Below are 19,854 nucleotides of genomic sequence, written 5' to 3'. Positions count from 1 at the left end.
AATGATTATCCAAAATAGAATGATGATCATGAATTTAAAAATCTTTATTAGTAGTAGTAGTAGTAGGCCATACCAATATCGTAACGGGTCTTTTTTTTCATGGTCATTATCAAGAGATTACAGACCCCATTTGCGTGCGTGTGTTGGTTCTACGCGAAATTTTGCGCGAATCGATTCGATTCGATATTCGATTATCGATATTCGATATTCGAAGTGAGACACTCCCGAAAATTTTTTTAAACGTGTCTTCTTCGTGTACAAGTGCACACAGAAAGAAAGAAAAAATGAAAAATAGAAAGAAAGAAAGAAAGAAAGAAAGAAAGAAAGAAAGAAAGAAAGAAAGAAAAGAAACGTTCAATGAAAAATGCTCGACCATCTTCCTACCCACCAACTACTCCACCTCGCCCTACCCCACCCCAACCCAACCCAACCAACCCTCAATCCCTACTTTTGAAGCGTTCTACCTAAATAGCGCCTAGCCTTATTTTTCTACACAGTTTTATGTTTCGTCAGTATTCTCTAGATTAGAGACTCCATTAAACGCGAACCGATTTTGAACACTTTGCGACGCTTCTTTCTAATCTCTGACCCCGAAGGTAGGTCAACCAAGAAAAAAAAAATAAAATAAAATAAAGAACAGAAAAGAAAAAAGTCAAAGATAGGAAAAAAATTTTCCAATAAATTTTGTATAAGAAAAGGAAAAGAAAAAACGGAAAAACCTATAAGTAACTTTGATTTTGCATTTGTCTATAGTTTTATTAAAACTTCGGAGTCAGAGTTGATTCGTTATGATGTTCAAATAATAATACATAATTATAATGTAATCGAAACATCACGTACATTACACACACAAACACACACACACACAAATATACAAAAATTCACACATACCAGCGCTTGTATGATAGTTACTATAGAAAATACGTCGCAAGTGGTCACGTGGACACATACGATTATAATACCAAGGTGTATGAGCTGTTGGTTATACTAGTGGTACACTGGTCAATTGATAATTATATTGTGTTAGACAAGTTCACTTTAATTCGAAACGCGAAGATCGATATTATTAATATTATTATTAATATTAATATTATTATTATTATTATTATTATTATTATTATTATTATTATATTATTATATTTATTATTTTTTTATTTTTCTTTATCTAACATGCGATAAATATATATTTATAGATGCGATCTTTTATCAAGCATAATATCGTTCATTTGAATATTATTTTTATCATCCCGTTGTTGTTACGCGTGATAATATCTTTACCGCTTTCGTGACCGACAGCCCGTATAACAAACGATGTACAGAGCATCGACGATACGCACTATTTTAGCAGACATTAGCTTATAAATATATGAATAAAATATACGAAATAAAAAGTATATATATATACATATATATATACTATTTAAGTAATGCTTTGTACAATAAAAGGTATTCAGTGAATCCGACATGAGTTATTTGAATTTGACCAAAACACCTAAAGAAAAAAGAAAAAAGAAAATAAAACCTCCCTTTATAAAAACGATATAAAACGAATCCGATAATTTAATTGGCTAATTCTAAAGTTTATTCGTTGTATTTTGTTTGTTTATATTTTTCAGTTGCCCGACGAGGTCTAGACATGATGCGTGTACGTGCTACGGATCCACGGCCCTGTCCAAAATGTGGGAAAATCTATCGATCGGCTCATACATTGCGTACGCACCTGGAGGACAAGCATACGATCTGTCCAGGTTATCGTTGCGTTCTCTGTGGTACCGTGGCGAAGTCTAGGAATTCTTTGCATTCCCACATGTCAAGGCAACATCGTGGAATTAGCACGAAGGATTTACCAGTATTGCCAATGCCAAGCCCGTTCGATCCAGAATTGGCTTCGCGTTTATTGGCAAAGGCTGGGGTTAAGGTTAGCCCAGCAGAATTACGTGCAAGAGCGAGTCCGACCGGTCCACGTAGAGGAGACATGAGACTGGAATTACCAAGAGGTGCACCGTCGGAAGCAGGGAGTAGCGTTTGCGGTGGCGACGACCCGGAGGATCTAACGTTACCGTTGAGTCTCAGGTACGGTTCGCCAACTCCTAACAACAATACGGTCATCACGAAGGTCACCGCTAGCAGCAATAACACGGCTGCAAGTAATAACAAAAGTTCAACGGCTACAGCGATAGCCGCTAAATCTTTAGACACTATGCACGGAAATCGAGAGCCTAATACAGCTCCTCTCCATCCACCCGGACACTTACATCCGGGTCATCACAACGCGAGTGCCACTGGTTCTGCCATACTCGATACTTATCTTCAATTTATCGCTGAAAACTCTGGATTAACGACGATGGGCCTGAGCCCAGAACAAGCGGCCGCAGTAGCAGCTGCACACGCCGCTAAAATGGCGCACATGAGCGCTATGGATAAATTAGGTGGCCGCGGTCTCGAGGAGTATCCTATGATCGGTAGGGACGAAGGTAGAGGACCAGGAGTTGTTCACGAGGATCGACAAGATCTATCGCAAGACAGGCATCCCACGATCATGGACGAAGCTGAGTCCTCGGCTGCTGAGGAGGATGATTTCAGTGAAAACGAAGAACCTGAGGTTGTGAAGGCGGATTAATAAATTATAAACAGCCGATCTTACGAATACGAGTAATCATTGACGGAGATGACAAAGGTCATCACGGCGATGATGATGGTGATGGTAATGGTGATGATGATGTTGGCGATAATGATCACGATGATGCTGATGATATTGGTGATGGTCATAGGAAAGAGAAAAAGAGAGAGAGAGAGAAAGTTTAATAATCCTCCTCGTAATTCCATCAACCATATATCATCTTTTTAAACTCACGATTATGCTTCCCTTCGAACAAGTCTTCTTAAGTTCTTCGCTTCGTGCATACATACATCTAAACGTGCGAATATAATAGAAAACAAATAAAGAAAGAAATAACGAAACAAAGAAGAAGTCAAAGAAGAAGCTAAAAATTATAATAATAAAGGGAAAAAGAAAAAAGAAACAAGAATAAACACTTATTCCATCCGACTACCTCAGTGCACACGATTTAAACTATAAGTGATAGAGCAGACCAAGACGAATCTCAAGAATGAAAATTAATGATTAATTGGCAATCCGAATATACATAAAAAAACACACGGATACACTCTGTCACACACACACGCGCAACATTCATACACACGTACATACATAGCAAACACGCGACGACGTATTTTAAACGACGACGTATTATATTATTAAGATTAAATTAGATGACGCTATTAGACTTTAGATCTAATAATATTCGTTCGATGATATTTAAGTATTAATCGTCAATGATTATATTAAATCCGATATCGTACTATACCCTATGATAAAGATCTTTTCCCTCTCTCTCTCTCTCTCTCTCTCTCTCTCTCTCTCTCTCTCTCTCTCTTTCTCACTCACCCTCACTGTCTCTCTCTCTCTCTCTCTCTCTCTCTCTCTCTCTCTCTCTCTCTCTTTCTCATTTTTTTTTCATTTTTATGTTGGAAAAAGAGAATCGAAAAGGACATACGTCGTCGTCGTGTATGCGTTTAAGAAGAAAAGAAAAAAAAAGATATTATATTATTACTCTACACTATGATTATTAATTATTATTAATTATTATTATTATTATTATTATTATTATCAATTATTAACTATTAATTATTAATTATGATATATGAATGTTGAGGGAAAATATATATTGTCTAGATTTATAGAGAAGTATAGTGTACCACAGAGACAGGGAAACATATACACGAAACATAACACTCACGCACATGCACACATACACACGCACACGAGATAGTGGATATACGCGTAGAGCTAGATCCTAGATTACCCTACAAGATTTTAGAGATGCATATATCTACTTTTAAACTGACTACAAAAAGAATAGTAATAATATATAAATCGACGCCTATGGGAGACCAAAAGTTAATGAGACAAAGGGTATACGTGTATATACGTTCGATGTTGAAAAAGAATGATGAGAACACGAACATATACATAATTTTATGCAAAGAGAGAAAGAAAAGAAGAACAAAAAGAAGGAAGAAAGGAAGAAAGAAAGAAAGAAAGAAACAAACAAATGGTTGAAGATAAGATAGAAAGGAATGAATTTTTATATGACGTGTTTAACGAAAACAAGAAATAATAATTAATTAATTAATTAATTAATTATCGGTACGTTTGTTTATCGTCTTCCCTCATGTAACAAAAAAAGGCAAAAAGAAACAGAGAGAGAGAGAGAGAGAGAGAAAATTAGGACGATTAGGAACGAATTGCACTGAATTGTGTTCAATGTCGAACCTTCGTCCTTATTTAAATAAGCTCCGCCATTTTGTTATCAATTAATAATATTCTTTTATCTATGGGGGACTTGCCATGACGTAGTACTTAAGTCTTAAAATCCTTTCGATTGGTTTTAAAGCAAAATCTATTCACTCTAATTAAATTTAGAGTATTGTTCGAATTAGCAAGGGCGAATGGAAAAAGATTCTCAAAAAATCAATCATATTATCTACAGATAATATAAAAAACGATTACGTTTTTCTTATTATCAGTTGTTTTTTGTTCTTTTCATTGTTTTTTTTTCTTTTTACTTTTTTTTTTCTTTTAATGAAGGAGATCTTCCTCTTCCTTCGATTTCGTATAATCTTCACTCGAATTTATATATATGTAAAAAGATTGATCGAGGAAAAGTTATTGATTGCAATTAGATCGAGTGAGATTCATCTTGACGTGATATATATGTTGAAAAGTAATGTAGGTATCTACCATCTCGAAAAGAAAAAATATATAGTTTTAAAATGGTTCCTACTAATAATACATGCGAGTGCTAATTTGATCAATAATATATGTATGTGCATATGTATGTATATAAATATATTTATATATTAATATGTATATAGATATATTAATATATATATATATATACATACATACATATATATATATACACACATATATATACTTATTAAGTTATCAGCCTAAGTTTTACGCCCATCTATACGTTTTCACAATATTATTATTATTATTATTATTATTATTAGATAGTTATATACGTTACACCTATACAAAAGTTAGATATATTTAGAAAAAGTAAAAAAAATAACTTAGCAATATGTATAATGTCGAAGAATTAAAAAAAATAAGATGAACGAAGAAAAAGTAGGAGAGCATGATTAAAAAGGAGAAAAAAATAAGTGAATAGATAGATAGTTGGATAGATTGATCTATCGATCATTTATAATAAATCCGCTTGGTGAGATTTAAGTGAATTACATTGGACGTTAGGTTATTATTATTATTATTATTATTATTATTATTATTATTATTATTATTATTATTATTATTATTATTATTATATTAATATTATTATTATTTTTATTTTTATTTTTATTATTATTATTACGTAAAGCTGCTAGGTTGTACACAATACTCGAAGTATACTAATCATAGGTGTTAAGAAGCACTATAGCTATTTCATCGAAATCATATTCAATGGAAAAAAAACGGATTAAAATGCTGCCACAGTTGAGAAACGGAAAGTGGATAGAGATAGCACGCGTGCAGACTTAATAAATAAATAAATAAATAAATGAATAAATGGATAAATAAATAAATAAATAAAAGCAAAGAAATACGCCAAAATCGAGTTAACACCGGCTGTGGACGGGAACGCGAGAGAAATAAAAAATGATCGATCGACGTAAGATCAATAAGATCTCTTCTCCTCGATCAATTGGATTTAGACGAATGAAAATATGATCAAGATTTATATATCATTGACAATAGAAAGAAATAAAGATAGAGATAGAGAGGAGAAGAAGAAAAGTATGAGAGACACAGAGAGAAAAAGAGAGAGAGAAAAGAATTTCAAAAATAAAATTGAGTTTTTCATCATTCTTTATCATTTTCAAATCTTTAACATACGTGTGATGTATATAAATACGAGCATACATATATAAATATGTGTATGTATATGTATTTCATGAAAAAATGTATACGAATGTGTAACTCTTGTATACGAATCACTAGCGGGGATAGAAAAGAATTAGAAAAAGTAAAAACGAAATAGAAAAGGAGAAAAAAGAGAGAGAAAGGGAAAGAATTAGACGGAATGAGAGAATAAATGATAGCCGTGTTAATCCTGTCGAATAAAATATATTTATCGGCGATTTTGATCTGGATAATCGCACGAATGCCGCATCCCGCTTTTGTTTTCTCGATCATTTCAGTGTAAATTTTAAAGATAAAATAAATAACGATAACGATAATGATAATGATAATGATAATGATAATGATAATGATAATGATAATAATAGTAATAATAATGATAATAATGATAATAATAATAATAATAATAATAATAATAATAATATTAATAATAATAATGATAATGATAATGATGATGATGATAATGATGATGATGATAATGATGATAATGATGATGATGATGATGATGAGAATGTGGATGAGATAATAATAAATAACTGTTATATTTGTCGATAAATCGGCAAACAGAGCGTTACATGTTTATCTCAAGATTCTCGCGACAAGTCCACGGCTCGGAAAAAGAAAAGAAGATAAAGATAAAAATAAAGGACAAGAAAAAAGGAGAGGAACATAGAAGAGAGAAAGGTAGAGAGAGAGAGAGAGAGAGAGAGAGACAAGGAGTCACATTATCTGAAAATCTTTAACAATACTTTCATGTCAAAGTGAAAAAATAAAACAAGTGAAAAGGAAGAAAAAGAGAAAGAGAGAGAGAGGGAGAGAGAGATGAAAAGGAAGATGGAGAAAAAAATCTTTAATCTTGGATCGTTCGAAAACTGCGAATATCCAAGTGTTCTAATCGGTACAAAGAAAATCACTTCTTGCCTTGAAGCTCTCTATAATAATAATAATAAAAAATAAATAAATAAAAAAAATAATAAAAAAAAAGGACGAGGAAGAGAAAGGCGAATACGCGATTTGCGTTTTCAAAGGAGATGATAAATAAATTTAAAAATAAAAGAATTAATAAATAAATAAATAATAATAAAATAATAATAATAATTTACACGTGAAGTAAAAAAAAAAAGAAACAAAACGGAAGAAAGAGGAATTCATTCAGAGTACAAATCTATTCGCGGTGTTGAGGAGGGGATCTGACAAGCAAAGGATTAGAAAAAAAAATAGAGAGAGAGAGAGAGAGAGAGAGAGAGGGAGGGAGAGAGAAAAGAAAACAGGGAAAGAAAATGATAAATAAATATAACGAGATAAGAAGAAGGAAACTGAAACAATACAGCTTATAAAAAAAAAGTTTTAGGAAATAAAATGGTAAGTTAAAAAGAAAATGATTAATAATAAAAATATGTTAACAACTCGATCAATCCGTTTCGATGCACGTGAGATGGTTAATTAATAGATATATTTTAGTTTTTTTTTCAAATGATTTAAAAAACCGATTCGAAATGAAATCGTCAACAGGAATATGAACTATGTTATATACATATATATATACACATATATTTTTTTTTATTAATATAACGAAATAATATACATAATAGATCGTTAATATACTATATAATCTCTGTACCGTATAATCTTCGTCAATGGACTTACTTTGTTCTATTATTTTCTTTTTAATTAATTAATTGATTAATAAAATTATTAATTAATTAAATAATCGCAAGACGATATTCGAACGAAGTGAAAACGCGTATATGACACGTACGATATACACGGAGATCAACATACTTTACTATAAACGTAATAAATAATAGGAAAATAATGGAAAGACTCTAAAGAAAGAGGGAGAAAAATAAAAAGAGGGGTTAATAAATCGACGTCATTAAAATTGGAGAATAATGAAAAGGAGCTAAAGAAAGAGAGAGGAAAATAAAAAGAAGGAGGATCAGAAACATCGTCGTTAAAATTATTGAATAATAATTACTTCGGGGTGACGGGGTAAACGTGTTTGTTTGTATGGAATGAAGGATAAAGAAAAAGAAAAAAAACAAAAAAAATAAGAGAAAAGAAAAAAGAAAAAAAAAGAAAAAGAAGAAAAGATGATGATAATTCCTTCCCCATCTTAGGCAGATCATAGTTTTCTACGACAGTATTTAATATAGTTATATGTATACAAGCTAAAAATATATATATCTATATATATATATATATATATGTATAGATATATATATATATATATATACATACATGTACATACATATATATTTTTACACCGATGTGTATCCTTCCCTTCTATAGAAAAAGAAGGCAAAGAAAAAAAGAATGAGTAAAAGAAAAAAAGAGAAAGAAAAGAAACACGTAACACCGTCACCCCCAATTTCCGTTTGTGAACATAGTTTGCAATAGTCATTTCGATTAAAACGTCACCAATTACAGTATTGCAATAGTTTATAATAGACGATCGTGTTTGTAGCTGAATTTAATATCGTTCCCAATATTCGTGGCCTTCGTTCAAAGAAAATTTCTTTTTGTGAAAGAAAACAAGAAATGAAAACAACCAATAACAAAAAAAAGATCCTTCCATTTTTTTATATATATGTAATAAAACACGTCAAAATATTATAATATTTATTTGCGGTTGCTTCTTAAAGAAAAAGGAAGAAAGAGAAAGAGATAAGAAATAAATAAATGAAATAAAATGAACTAAAGTGAAATGAAATGAAATTGAATTAAATTAAACAAAAAAATTTAAAAAAAAAAGCAAAAAAATAGAAGGATCTCGAGAGTAAAACGAGTTAACGCATGGCAAAGATCGAGAGAGGGCTCGTGTAATAACGTCAACGACTAACGGCAAAGAACGCGTTGATGAGAGAGTAAAAAAGAAAGAGAAAGATGATAAGGAGGAGAAGAAGAAGGGGATGAAAAAGGGGGAGGGACAAGATCGTAAAGGGTCGAATCGCGTGAACGCATTCCACGTCTACGTGGCTTTTACGGTATTATAAACGCGGATTAACGACGTCGTAAAGGCGCTTTAAGCCTTTTACGAAATATCCAACGAAAAAGAGAAAGAGAGAAAGAGAGAGTGAGATATATATATATATACATACATACATAAAATGATCGTTCTTTCTTCCTTTCACGAATTCAGAATCTCTCTCTGTCTCTCTCTCTCTCTCTCACACTCTCTCTCACTCTCTCTCTCTCTCTCTCTCTCTCTCTCTCTCTCTCTCTCTCTCTCTCTCTCTCTCTCTCTCTCCTTTTTCATCCTTGAAGATAATGCAAATGTATTCGAGGGTGTCGACTCGCTGACTCGACCGAAATCTCAGGACAGACTTCGTTAAAGATAAAAAGAAAAAGAAAATCGACAACGAACGATGAGAATCCTCGTTATCGATCGTTATCCTTCGTGTTATCGAAAGGATTGATCGAAAATTGGTCATTAATATCTTTTTCTTTTCTTTTACATTTCTGTTCTTTTCTTGTCGTTTCGTTTCTTCTTTTTTTTTTCATTTTTTAATCATTATCATTCTGCCAAGCGTTAAAAGAACTCGTTTACTTATCTGGATAACTATACATGCGAACACGATATTATCGTGTAGGGATATGAACGTAAGGATACGATGATAACGTTGCACTCAAGGTCATGAAAAAATGGGAACGTTGTTCAACGTCTCAGGTACTTAATAAAACCGACACGATATAATAATGAATGCATTATATACATAAATGTAATAACAAACTCAGGAAATCAGAAGCAGCCAGGCCGTGATACTATTACTTAGAGAAATTACTACTACTACAACTACAACTACTACTACTACTACTCTACTACTACTACTACTGCTACTACTACTATTACTACTACTACTGCTACTACTACTACTACTACTACTACTCTACTACTACTACTACTACTACTACTACTACTACTACTACTACTACTACTACTACTGCAACTACCGCTACTACTAATACTACTACATATGTATAAGTCTTGTGTTAATTGGACGACTGAGTCCATTACTCTCTGTTTTGTTTAATTTTTGTTTTGCGTTGTTTCTTGTTTGTTACAAAAAAGAAAAAACAAAAAAGGGATCTTCTTTACAACAACCGATATGTGTAAAAGTGATTTGAGAGAAAAATAAGAAAGAAAAATGAGAGAAAAAATGCAAAGAGAAAGAGAGAGAAAGAATGGGAAACAGCCAGAAAGAAAGAAACCGAAAAGTTAAATGTATTGAAATCGCCAGTGCTACCTCCATGTTATATTACAGAAAAAAAAACAAAACAAAACAAAAAAAGAGAGAAAGATGATAGACAAAAAAGAGAGACAGCAAGAAAGAAAGAAAAAATTAATGGATAATAAAAATATCAAGTCTTCTTCTCGCGCTATACTTACACGCTCATATAATAATATACATATTAACATATAACTTGATTCTATCAATTAATTAAATTACATATTTCAAACGTGAAGTCGTATAACAAATATACAATAAACAATATACATATATATATATACACACATTATATATATGTATATATATATATATATATATATATATATACACATACACACGATATTTACACATAGTCACGCGCGAGATAAGAAAAAAAGTATAGCTTCCACGGATTTTAGGTTTAAGGGTTTGCTTCCTTGCACGAAACAGTCGATTAAAATAAAAACGAATAATTAAAATAATTAAAAATTATACTAATGAATACATGTTTGGACACGTTTAATCGGTTTTTTCCTTTTTTTTCTTTTTCTTTAAAATAATAATTAAAAATAAACCTGCCAGTCCGTTGTTTCTGAAATTTTCATTTCATTTAAAGAAAAGAGAAAAAAGAGAAAAAAGAAGAAAGAAAGAAAGAAAACAAAATCATTTGAAATAAAGTTTAACATAGCAGATTGTACACTGCCAATATAAAATACAAATAAACAAATGATATATATAGCACTATATGTATTCGGCTGTTCCGTGATCGTGACAGTGCAGAAATTCCAAAATCGCAATGCAATATGTTGTACTTATGCACGAGTTTGTTTTTAACGAGTTAACTCGTCGAAAACACCGGTTAGTGATTTTACCATGAGCATGGAAGAGAGAAAAATAAAAGAGAAAGTATGTATGAATGTTTGAGTGAATATGTCTGTGCTTATAAGTATGACAGAGAGAGAGAGAGAGAGAGAGAGTAGCGTGAAAAGGGAAGAAAAAGCACGGAAAGGGGTTTGGAATGAAAGGGTTGCAAATTGAAATGAAATATATGTGAAAATAAACCACACGAGAATTTGAATCAGATTTCATATAAATATATACGTATAAATATTATATACACACACACACATATATATATAAATGGAAATATATATTATATATTATTGATTATCAGAATAATCGAACTAATGTATACATACTTATGTATTAGTTTGACAAAATGAGGGATAAAAATGATGAATGATTGTCGAATGAATATGTAAGAAAGAAATAGAGAGAAAGAGAGAGAGAGAGAGAAAGAAAGATAGAGAGATAACAATTTTAAATATACCTATCCACGTGATATTTTACAGAGAACATAATCAGGGACGCGCCATAACCATTATAGTCTTTCTAGTGATAGAATCATAATTCCTAACTTATTCTGTAAACGCGTGTCGGATCTGAGAAAAGGGAAACTGAAGCAAATAAGAAAGGCAAAGCAAAAAAAAATAAAAAAGAAATAAATAAATGAATAAGAATAAAAAAAGAAAACAGTAAACAGAAAAATAGAGCGTGCAATTTTGACGTACGGTGTTTAATATAAATAAATGAATAAATAAATAAATAAAAATTGAATTTATATCTATGCAAGAATGAAAAACTTTGAGGAAAAGTTAACGTTTGTTAAACGAAATTTTGAAGTGTTCTTTAAAAAAGAAAAAAAGAAAAAAAGGAAAAAAAAAATAAGTCGAAAAAAGAAAATATCTATGATACCTAATCTCAAAAAATATTTATTATTCGTTATGAACATGGCAAGCAACATTTGAGATTAGAAAGTTGGAAATTTATCCAAAAACAATATTATAATTAAATGGTTGATTATGTGTAATGACCGCCGATTTTTATAATTTCTCAAACTTCCGACATACAGTTTACATATCGACTGTGTAATGAGATAATAGAAGAACGACAAAATCTCGCGATCGAAGATATCGAATAATTCGTTCTTTCGAATCATTCGAAAAATCGCTTTCTCATCGAATAATCGCTATTCTTGCTTCAATGCTATATACCGTTAATTATCCTATCATTAAGGTGCTTCGGAACATTGTTACGTTACGTTTTTATTACCGTCATTTAATATTAGCGTTATTATTATTATTACTATTATTACTATTATTATTATTATTATTATTATTATTATTATTATTATTATTATTATTATTATTATTATATTATTATTACCATTATCATTATTTACGGTTAATTTGATTATATAATTTTTTTTCATAGATCGTGGATCTCTGTAAGTTTCGAAATACCATATGCCTGTTTCGTTTTAATATACATAAAGCTCATTTAAATATGTATATTATATATATATATATATATATATATATATATATATATACATATATATTACGCTTTTCTTATAAATAACAAGAGAGAAAAAGAGAGAGAGAGAGAAAGAGAGAGAGAGAGAGAGAGAGAGAGACAAAGAGAAAGCGAGAAATTTTTAATATGAAGTATTTTTTCTTTTCTTTTTGTATTTCAATTTTGTATTTGTTTTCTTAATTAACAAAGAGCTGTATCAGAAAAATTGAATTGTGTACGCGAGCGAATATATCGTGCCTCCTTACTTAATCAGTCAACAAATATACATTGATTTTTCCTTCGCGCGCTTCTATCATTTATTTTCTTGTAAATATTATATGTAATCTATTTATCTATGATTATATACATACACTATTATACTTTCAACGATCCACGGTTCCTCGATGCTCCTAACATGTCTTTATTTGTTCTTTTCGCTTATATTATTTTGTAAGTTTGTTTTTCCATCCTTTTACTCACTCATGTGGTCTCTGTATTTTATTTTATTTTATTTTATTTTATTTGACATTATTTTATTTTTTTACTTTTGGTTTATTTCTTTTTTTATTTTAATTTTCTTCCTTTTTTTGTTTATTACCTTCTACTTTTAGCATGTAAGCCATCCAACTTGCCAATACAAATAAATGTGTTTAAAAGGAGATAAAAAGATGATGATGATGATAATGATGATCCTAATTGAGTTCTCGAAAGAGTTCATTTTGTTTTCCTGCTTTATTTATTAATTTTTTCTTTTTCTTTCTTTTTTCTTTGAACTTTCAATTTTGCACGTAAGTATATACAGTATATCTCGTTCTTTCTTTTCAATTAAATGCGAATTTCCTTTTTTTATTTTTTATATTGTTTGACTTATGAATACACGATTTTTTATTTGTTCATCTTTTTTTCTTTTTTTTAATTAACGCCGTGCGTCCAATTGTTTCGCGCGAGAAAAGAGAAAAACAATACCAGACGAATATTTCGATCAAAGTACAAAATATTTATGGTAATTAGGATTAAGCAGGTTCGAACGTGAGCCTTTGAGTTTAAAAAAGAAAAAAGAAAAACGAAACAAAAAAAAGAATAAGATTAAAAAGGATAAAAAAAAAGGAAACGAGATATAAGGATAACGATCGATGATCAAGCCAAACGATTTGAATGATCTTACTCTCTTGAAGAAAAAATTCAAAGGGAGATAAAAAAAAGAAAAAAAGAGAAAGAGAGAGTGAAAAGATATAACGTCGTTTGTTATCAATTTTTTATCACCGGTCTCGTTTGTAACGTGTCAAAAGGTCATCCAAGTAGTCGCGTGGCTTCAAACTAATTAATAATTAGCAAGCACTACGCGAGCGCAAACGAGTTTATAAATCCTTTAGATTAGCTATATCGAACGTGTGTTCGTGTACAGAGAGAGCGAGAGAGAAAGAGAGAAATAGAGAGAGTGAGAGAAACGTCAGATGAAATCAAATGTTAACATTTAAGGAGTAATCGCAATCGTCCCATTCGAATAAAAATAAAAATAAATTAATTAATAAATAATAAAAAGAGAAAGACTTTTCGTCCAACATATTTCAAATCTCTCGTGCTCATTTTCCTAATATAAAAATTAAGAAAACAAGGAAAAACATAATAAAAAGAAGGAACAGAAACGAATAAGGAAACGTATAAGAAAAAAATAAAAGAAAAGAGTATATCATTTATTCTCCATTTGTTCTCCAGAGAGCAACAACAAGAACAATAATAATAATTATAATAATAATGGTAATAATAATAGTAATAATAATAGTAATGATGATGATAATAATAATTATAATAATAATAATAACAATAATAATTAGCGATGAACAAATGGCTTAACATTCGCCTTTTATTATTCGTCCGTCAAAATTTCACAAAGCATCTCTGGGTTTTGGTAAAAGGAAAAAACAAAGAAAAAAGAAAAAAAAGGAAAGATTGTTTTTTTAAATTAAAAAAGCTGCCGCTGATCTCAAATGAAAAGGATTTTGTAGAAGAGTTTGGAAAATGTTGAAAATATTTCGTTAGCAAAAAAAGAAAATTGCATTGCACAAAATAGATAGATATGTAAATAGTGATAAAGAGAGATAGAATGAAAGAAAGTGAGAGAAACATAGAGAGAGAGAGAGAGAGAGAGAGAGAGAGAGAGATAGACAGACAGACAGACAGACAGACAGACAAACAGACAGACAGAGAGAGAAAATCTAAAAAAATAGAAATAAAGAGAGAGAGAGAGAGAGAGAGAGAGAAAGAGATGGAAAAAGGACAGAATCGGTCGACTCTGTGGACGAGAGAAAAGCTCAGCTTTAATACGGATGCGCGCGACGTTTCCATCGATTCGACGTCGACGTATTTCACGTAGAACGCGAGTATTTCCTTGCTGGAAAGAGAGACCAAAAGGAACAGAAAGAGAGAGAAAGGATGAGAAAGAGAGAAAGAGGGAGAGAGAGAGGGAAAACGAATCATCCTGAACAGCTAGACGTGACACAAGAAAAGGAATAATAGAGCATCGCCAACGAAAGGAGTAATTTTTTTTCTCTAAATCTCTATTTCGATTTAAAAAGAAAAAAAAAAAGAAAAGGAAAAGAGAAAACGGAAAAAAAAACACGAAAAAGAAAAGAGAAAAGGGGAAATAAAAAATTCGAAGATTACTTAGATGATAAATAATATAATAATAAATATATCGATTAATGAAATTAACGTGAAACGTTTCATTAACATACCTTATTGAATATGATACGAGATTCATAAGAGTTTCATTGGCGTGTGTATGTGTATATCTACCAAGTAATTCAATGATCCACGAAGTGTCTAACGAAATAACTCGTTCGATTTTTAGATTTTTGTAAAATCTTTCATTCTAGTTTTTTTTCTTTTTCTTTTCTTCTTCTTCTTCTTCATCTAAATTTTCTTGTTTCTTCTTCTTCTTCTTCTTCTTCTCTGCTCTTGTCAATTTATTCTGTCCAAGTATAATTCATGATTTTGAGATTTAGGAGCTCGTGGAAAAAAAATCGCGTTGCTCGGTGCCTTTTTGCGGCCTGTTTGTACGAAAGAGAAAAAAAAATAAAGAAAAAAAAAACAAAAAAAGAAAAAGAAAACCCATTAACTTCGTCCAAAACAGCCATTTTTATATATGGGTTATATAGACAGAGAGAAAAATCTTCATTTATTAAAGGAATATGTTCTTCTAGATATTCTTTCTCTCTTGTCGATATATTATTCTTTCTAAATTTAATCTTCAATTTATTTTGGGAAGATCGTGCCTGAAACAGACTCGAGATCCTTCTTTTTTTATTTCATCCGATAACGTTTAATATTGCTCGTAGTAGTCATGTTACTGAAAAATAAGTAAATAAGTAAATAAGTAAATAAGTTTTAAGTACATCAGGCGACCACAGTTCCTATTTTACTCCCCGTATACATAATTAATATGTAAGGCACTATATGTATACACGATGAGTAAAAGAAAAAGAAGAAAAAAAAAGAAAAAAAGAAGATAAAAAGAAAGAAAAAAAATTTACATTAGTCTACTTAATAGTCACGGGCATACAATCAGAAATTAGCGTATTATGCATATACATGGATTGTAAGGATAAAAATATACAGAATGTTATAATAAATTGTATCTGTATATATTTATGTAGACTTATGATTAATACCGCGAATGTATTTATATTATATATATATATATATATATATATATATATATATATATAAACACACGATAGATCACATTTTAATTTTATTTTAATATTATCAAAGTTGTAAAATTTTTTAGTATAACGGATTTTCATAAATCTGTTCATTCATATTCGTTATCATTTCGTTTCTTCGTCAAACATGTGGAACGATAAATATGCGTTACCGAAATATTAACATCTTATATATTGCTATTTCATAAATAATTCTTGTAGACGAATTAAAATAAAAGAAATAAAAAGTTTAAAACTACCACCAATCTATTATTGGCATTTAATATTTCAATCTTTTATCATTTGAAAGAAGTAATTTAGTTTATCGATAAAATCGATAATATAATGACCATCGTAGCGTTGATAACACAGTAACCATCGTATTATCGATAATACAGTAATCATCGTAATATTGATAATGCAGTAATGATCGTAAAATCGATAATATAGTGACCATTATAACGTCGATATTGGTAAAAACAAAAATACAAAAAGAATTATTAATATTAACAATTATTATTAATATTAACAAACACGATGTGGCAAATTATACTATATCGTATCTCTTTAAACGATCATATTGCATTCATTAGAAAGATATATTTAATAAACAGATGTTACATACCATTGATATTGTATAATATTGGTATCTTGCTCGATAATCGACTAGATCGCAATATATACATTCGTTATCAAAAATCGCACACCGATAAAAAATTTTCTTTTTATATCTCATATTGAATACAGCAATGTTGAACACTATTTTAATCGATTAACGATTAATAACAATTAACGTACACATTTCTGTGGAATAGTTTGTCAATGATTTGTGGTCTATCTACGAAATTATACGTCAATGATTGAGTATTGATAAATTATTTCGTAGACACATCATGAATCATTAAAAAGCTATTGTATTGACTCACAACGCATTGACTAATTGTTCCATAGAAACAAGAACTGCAATTGTAAATGTTAATTGTTAATTTAATTCAATATTGTCCAACATTGTATCATACGAATGATTTAATGAAAACGGAATAGGAATATTTCCATTCTTCTCTAACAATACTGAAGAAATACAAATGTTTTATATCCCTTGGATAGTAATAAAATATCAATTTAAAAATCTTCCTTAATGCGATCTATTAAGTTTCATAGATATTATTCGATAACACTAGGTCCTTCGAACGATTGGTCTTGCGCGATATTAGTTAAATTCTCACCCGCGTATGAACGTAAAGGTGATACTTCAACATCTCCATTAATTTTTTGCGCACCCGCATTTAACAACCACTTCTTATGAAGCCAAAGTAAATCACGACGTGCAGTAGAGGGACAATCTTGCTTGGCAGAATCCGAATTCTTAAGAGGACTAAATTCTTCTTCGCGAATGCCTTGCCAGGCAGCGAAATTCTTTGCGAATTTGAACACATCAAATACAAATTTTTCAATTTTAATACCATTCGGACTGGTTGGAGTGCATTTCTTTCCATTATCATCGATGTAAGGAATCTTCTTCTTCGCTGCGTGTAATTCCATCGACGCCTCATACTTATTTCCAAGTGCCAACAAAAAATCTACAGTAAAATAATGATTACATATGTTCGCAGCATTGAACATAAGTCGACCATCGTCTTGTCGAAGTTCCGCCGTTTCTTTTGAAATTTCACTATATTCGACGACTTGATAATGATCGTCCACCTAAAGCAAGAAGATACGAATGGTAGTAGAAGAAATAAATAACATTTTACGAATTCGTCTTGTTATTACCTTACAAACCACTCCTACTGGCTCGGACGGTGAAGATTTTTCAATTACTTTAACACCACAATCCGTTGATACGGATAAACAATATCCCAAAAATATAGGATCCGCTACCTTTACTAAGATATTATCTACGGAATGTACATGAATACTACGAATACCGCGTTGTACCATGTCGTCTAATACTCCTTGGACTTTCAATGCTTTGTACAATCCACCATTTCCATCTGGTGCTCTTGATATCTTATGTTTCTCATCTAAGATAATTTTTCCATTTAGAGTGAAGCAAGGTAGCATACCTTGCTTAAAGGCCATTACATTTTTCTCTTTTAGACCAAAATAATCATTTTCTCGAAGAAAAATGATTGTGGAATCGTGTGTAGCTTCGCTAGTCATTATATACCTGATGTAACAATGCTTTTATAATATATTATTTGATTCATTTCATGTAATAAATAAACAATTATATAAAATACTACATACCATATTATCTCACCCTTCTTTCCCCAATATTTCTCTGCTAAGGTTTCCAATCTACGTATCCTCTCAGCTTGTAATTGAAATAGAGTTTTGTGGGACGGTAATCCAACTTCATACATACCTTTAGGGTATGTAACGCCTAAACGAGTACCTTGTCCACCAGCTAATAATAAAACAGCAACACGTCCATCCGCTACTTCTTGCAATCCCAATGAATTATACATCTTTAATTCTTCTTTAGTACATGCTTCTCCAGAAACAATATTATTTTCCGGTATGGGTTGTATTTTATCGTCTAATTTATTTTTAACAGTAGATAAGGAGGACGTTGCTCTATCATAATAAGACGTCAATTCGACTAAGTCTAATTCTAAAATTTCTTTCTCCAATACGTCCCTCTCCTCTTGCGATAACTGATCCCAATATTGTAACAGATGTTCCTGACCGTAGTCCTCCAATTTTCTTTTCAAATTCTCCATGATGGTCAAAACTCTGTATTTGACACTAAGGAATGACTTCTGTAAAACGGAATCCCGTTATCACGTAGGTATTATCGCGTTAATTTTTTTTATCAACTCGCTGATAGAGAAACGCAAGCGGAGAGTGTCGATAAAACGAATAAAAGAACCGGAATGAAACGAACGTAGAATAGTGAGAGCAACAGGTATGCACAGAACTTGTCCATTAGACCTAACCTGACTCGAAAGGAACGATACACCTTTACTTTCACAATTCCACGTAGCAAGCTTGATTCGATTTCTCTTATCGATGTCTGACGCCCCTCCAACCATCCGGGCATGTATATGATTCTTCTTTTTCTTCTCAGCATATCTTGCTACGATATTCGTTGACATTTACATCAAGGTTCGTGCAGAAGATGTTTTCTAAAGATCTCTTTGGAAGGATCGATCTTATTACATTTTTTCATGTTCTTTGCGTAAGAAATATAACCAAAAAGAAAAAACAAAAACTAAATAAATAAAAATATAACCTCTTAATGAGATAAAATTTATGATTTATATAGAAAATGTAGTCTTATATTATTTTCAATTACCTTCAAAAATACACATGCTTCTACACTTTTATACAGATATTCTTTCGAGTGGGGAAAAAAGAAAGATTCCAAAGTGCAAGGTGAAAGGATGAGTAAAACAAGGAAATTAAAAACAAAGAATGTGATCTTTATCCATGTTGCAACCTGTAAAATAATAAAATGACGTTAACACAGTTCTGTTCTGTAATATGTTACTACAAATATTTCGAAAAGCATACAATCAATAAATCAAACCTCACACTCTCATGTGACGTTCGTGTAGACACTAAATGTTATATAGGTGTCGTGCTTGCATGT

The 19,854-nt window shown here is 30.8% G+C and overlaps 2 protein-coding genes across 17 annotated transcripts in view; one reads left to right on the top strand and one right to left on the bottom strand.

The window, feature by feature from the left end:
• LOC127071096 (protein abrupt-like) overlaps positions 1–11,115 on the top strand; it is a 75,307-nt gene extending 64,192 nt beyond the window's left edge. For 5 of the 6 annotated variants that reach the window (XM_051009979.1, XM_051009978.1, XM_051009977.1 and 2 more), the window contains exon 8: positions 1,617–11,115. In XM_051009979.1, coding sequence (XP_050865936.1) covers positions 1,617–2,620 — 1,004 coding nt within the window. In that variant the 3' untranslated portion in view covers positions 2,621–11,115. Of the gene's footprint in view, positions 1,459–1,616 lie in introns of those variants that run through there. The other variant, XM_051009981.1, reaches the window with a different exon arrangement.
• A 3,116-nt stretch (positions 11,116–14,231) lies between these two features.
• Positions 14,232–19,854, bottom strand: LOC127071100 (UDP-N-acetylhexosamine pyrophosphorylase). 11 transcript variants are annotated; one of them, XM_051010011.1, is made up of 7 exons: positions 19,776–19,822; positions 19,558–19,701; positions 19,199–19,434; positions 18,507–19,021; positions 18,030–18,426; positions 17,483–17,960; positions 14,232–15,901 (listed from the first exon to the last, which is right to left on the bottom strand). In XM_051010011.1, exons 3-7 carry the CDS (start codon positions 19,355–19,357, stop codon positions 15,894–15,896), a joined length of 1,557 nt encoding a protein of 518 aa, XP_050865968.1. In that variant the 5' UTR covers positions 19,358–19,434; positions 19,558–19,701; positions 19,776–19,822; the 3' UTR covers positions 14,232–15,893. The 11 variants fall into 11 exon arrangements, with proteins under 11 accessions (XP_050865968.1, XP_050865970.1, XP_050865962.1 ...); XM_051010013.1 differs by having other exon boundaries at positions 14,232–17,960; positions 18,507–18,573; positions 18,655–19,021; XM_051010005.1 differs by having other exon boundaries at positions 14,232–17,960; positions 19,797–19,854.

This window comes from Vespula vulgaris, chromosome 20 (genome assembly GCF_905475345.1).
Source record: "Vespula vulgaris chromosome 20, iyVesVulg1.1, whole genome shotgun sequence".
Classification (NCBI taxonomy): Eukaryota; Metazoa; Arthropoda; class Insecta; order Hymenoptera; family Vespidae; genus Vespula; species Vespula vulgaris.
Note: the sequence above shows the minus strand (reverse complement) of the source record. Positions and strands in the feature narration are given on the sequence as shown.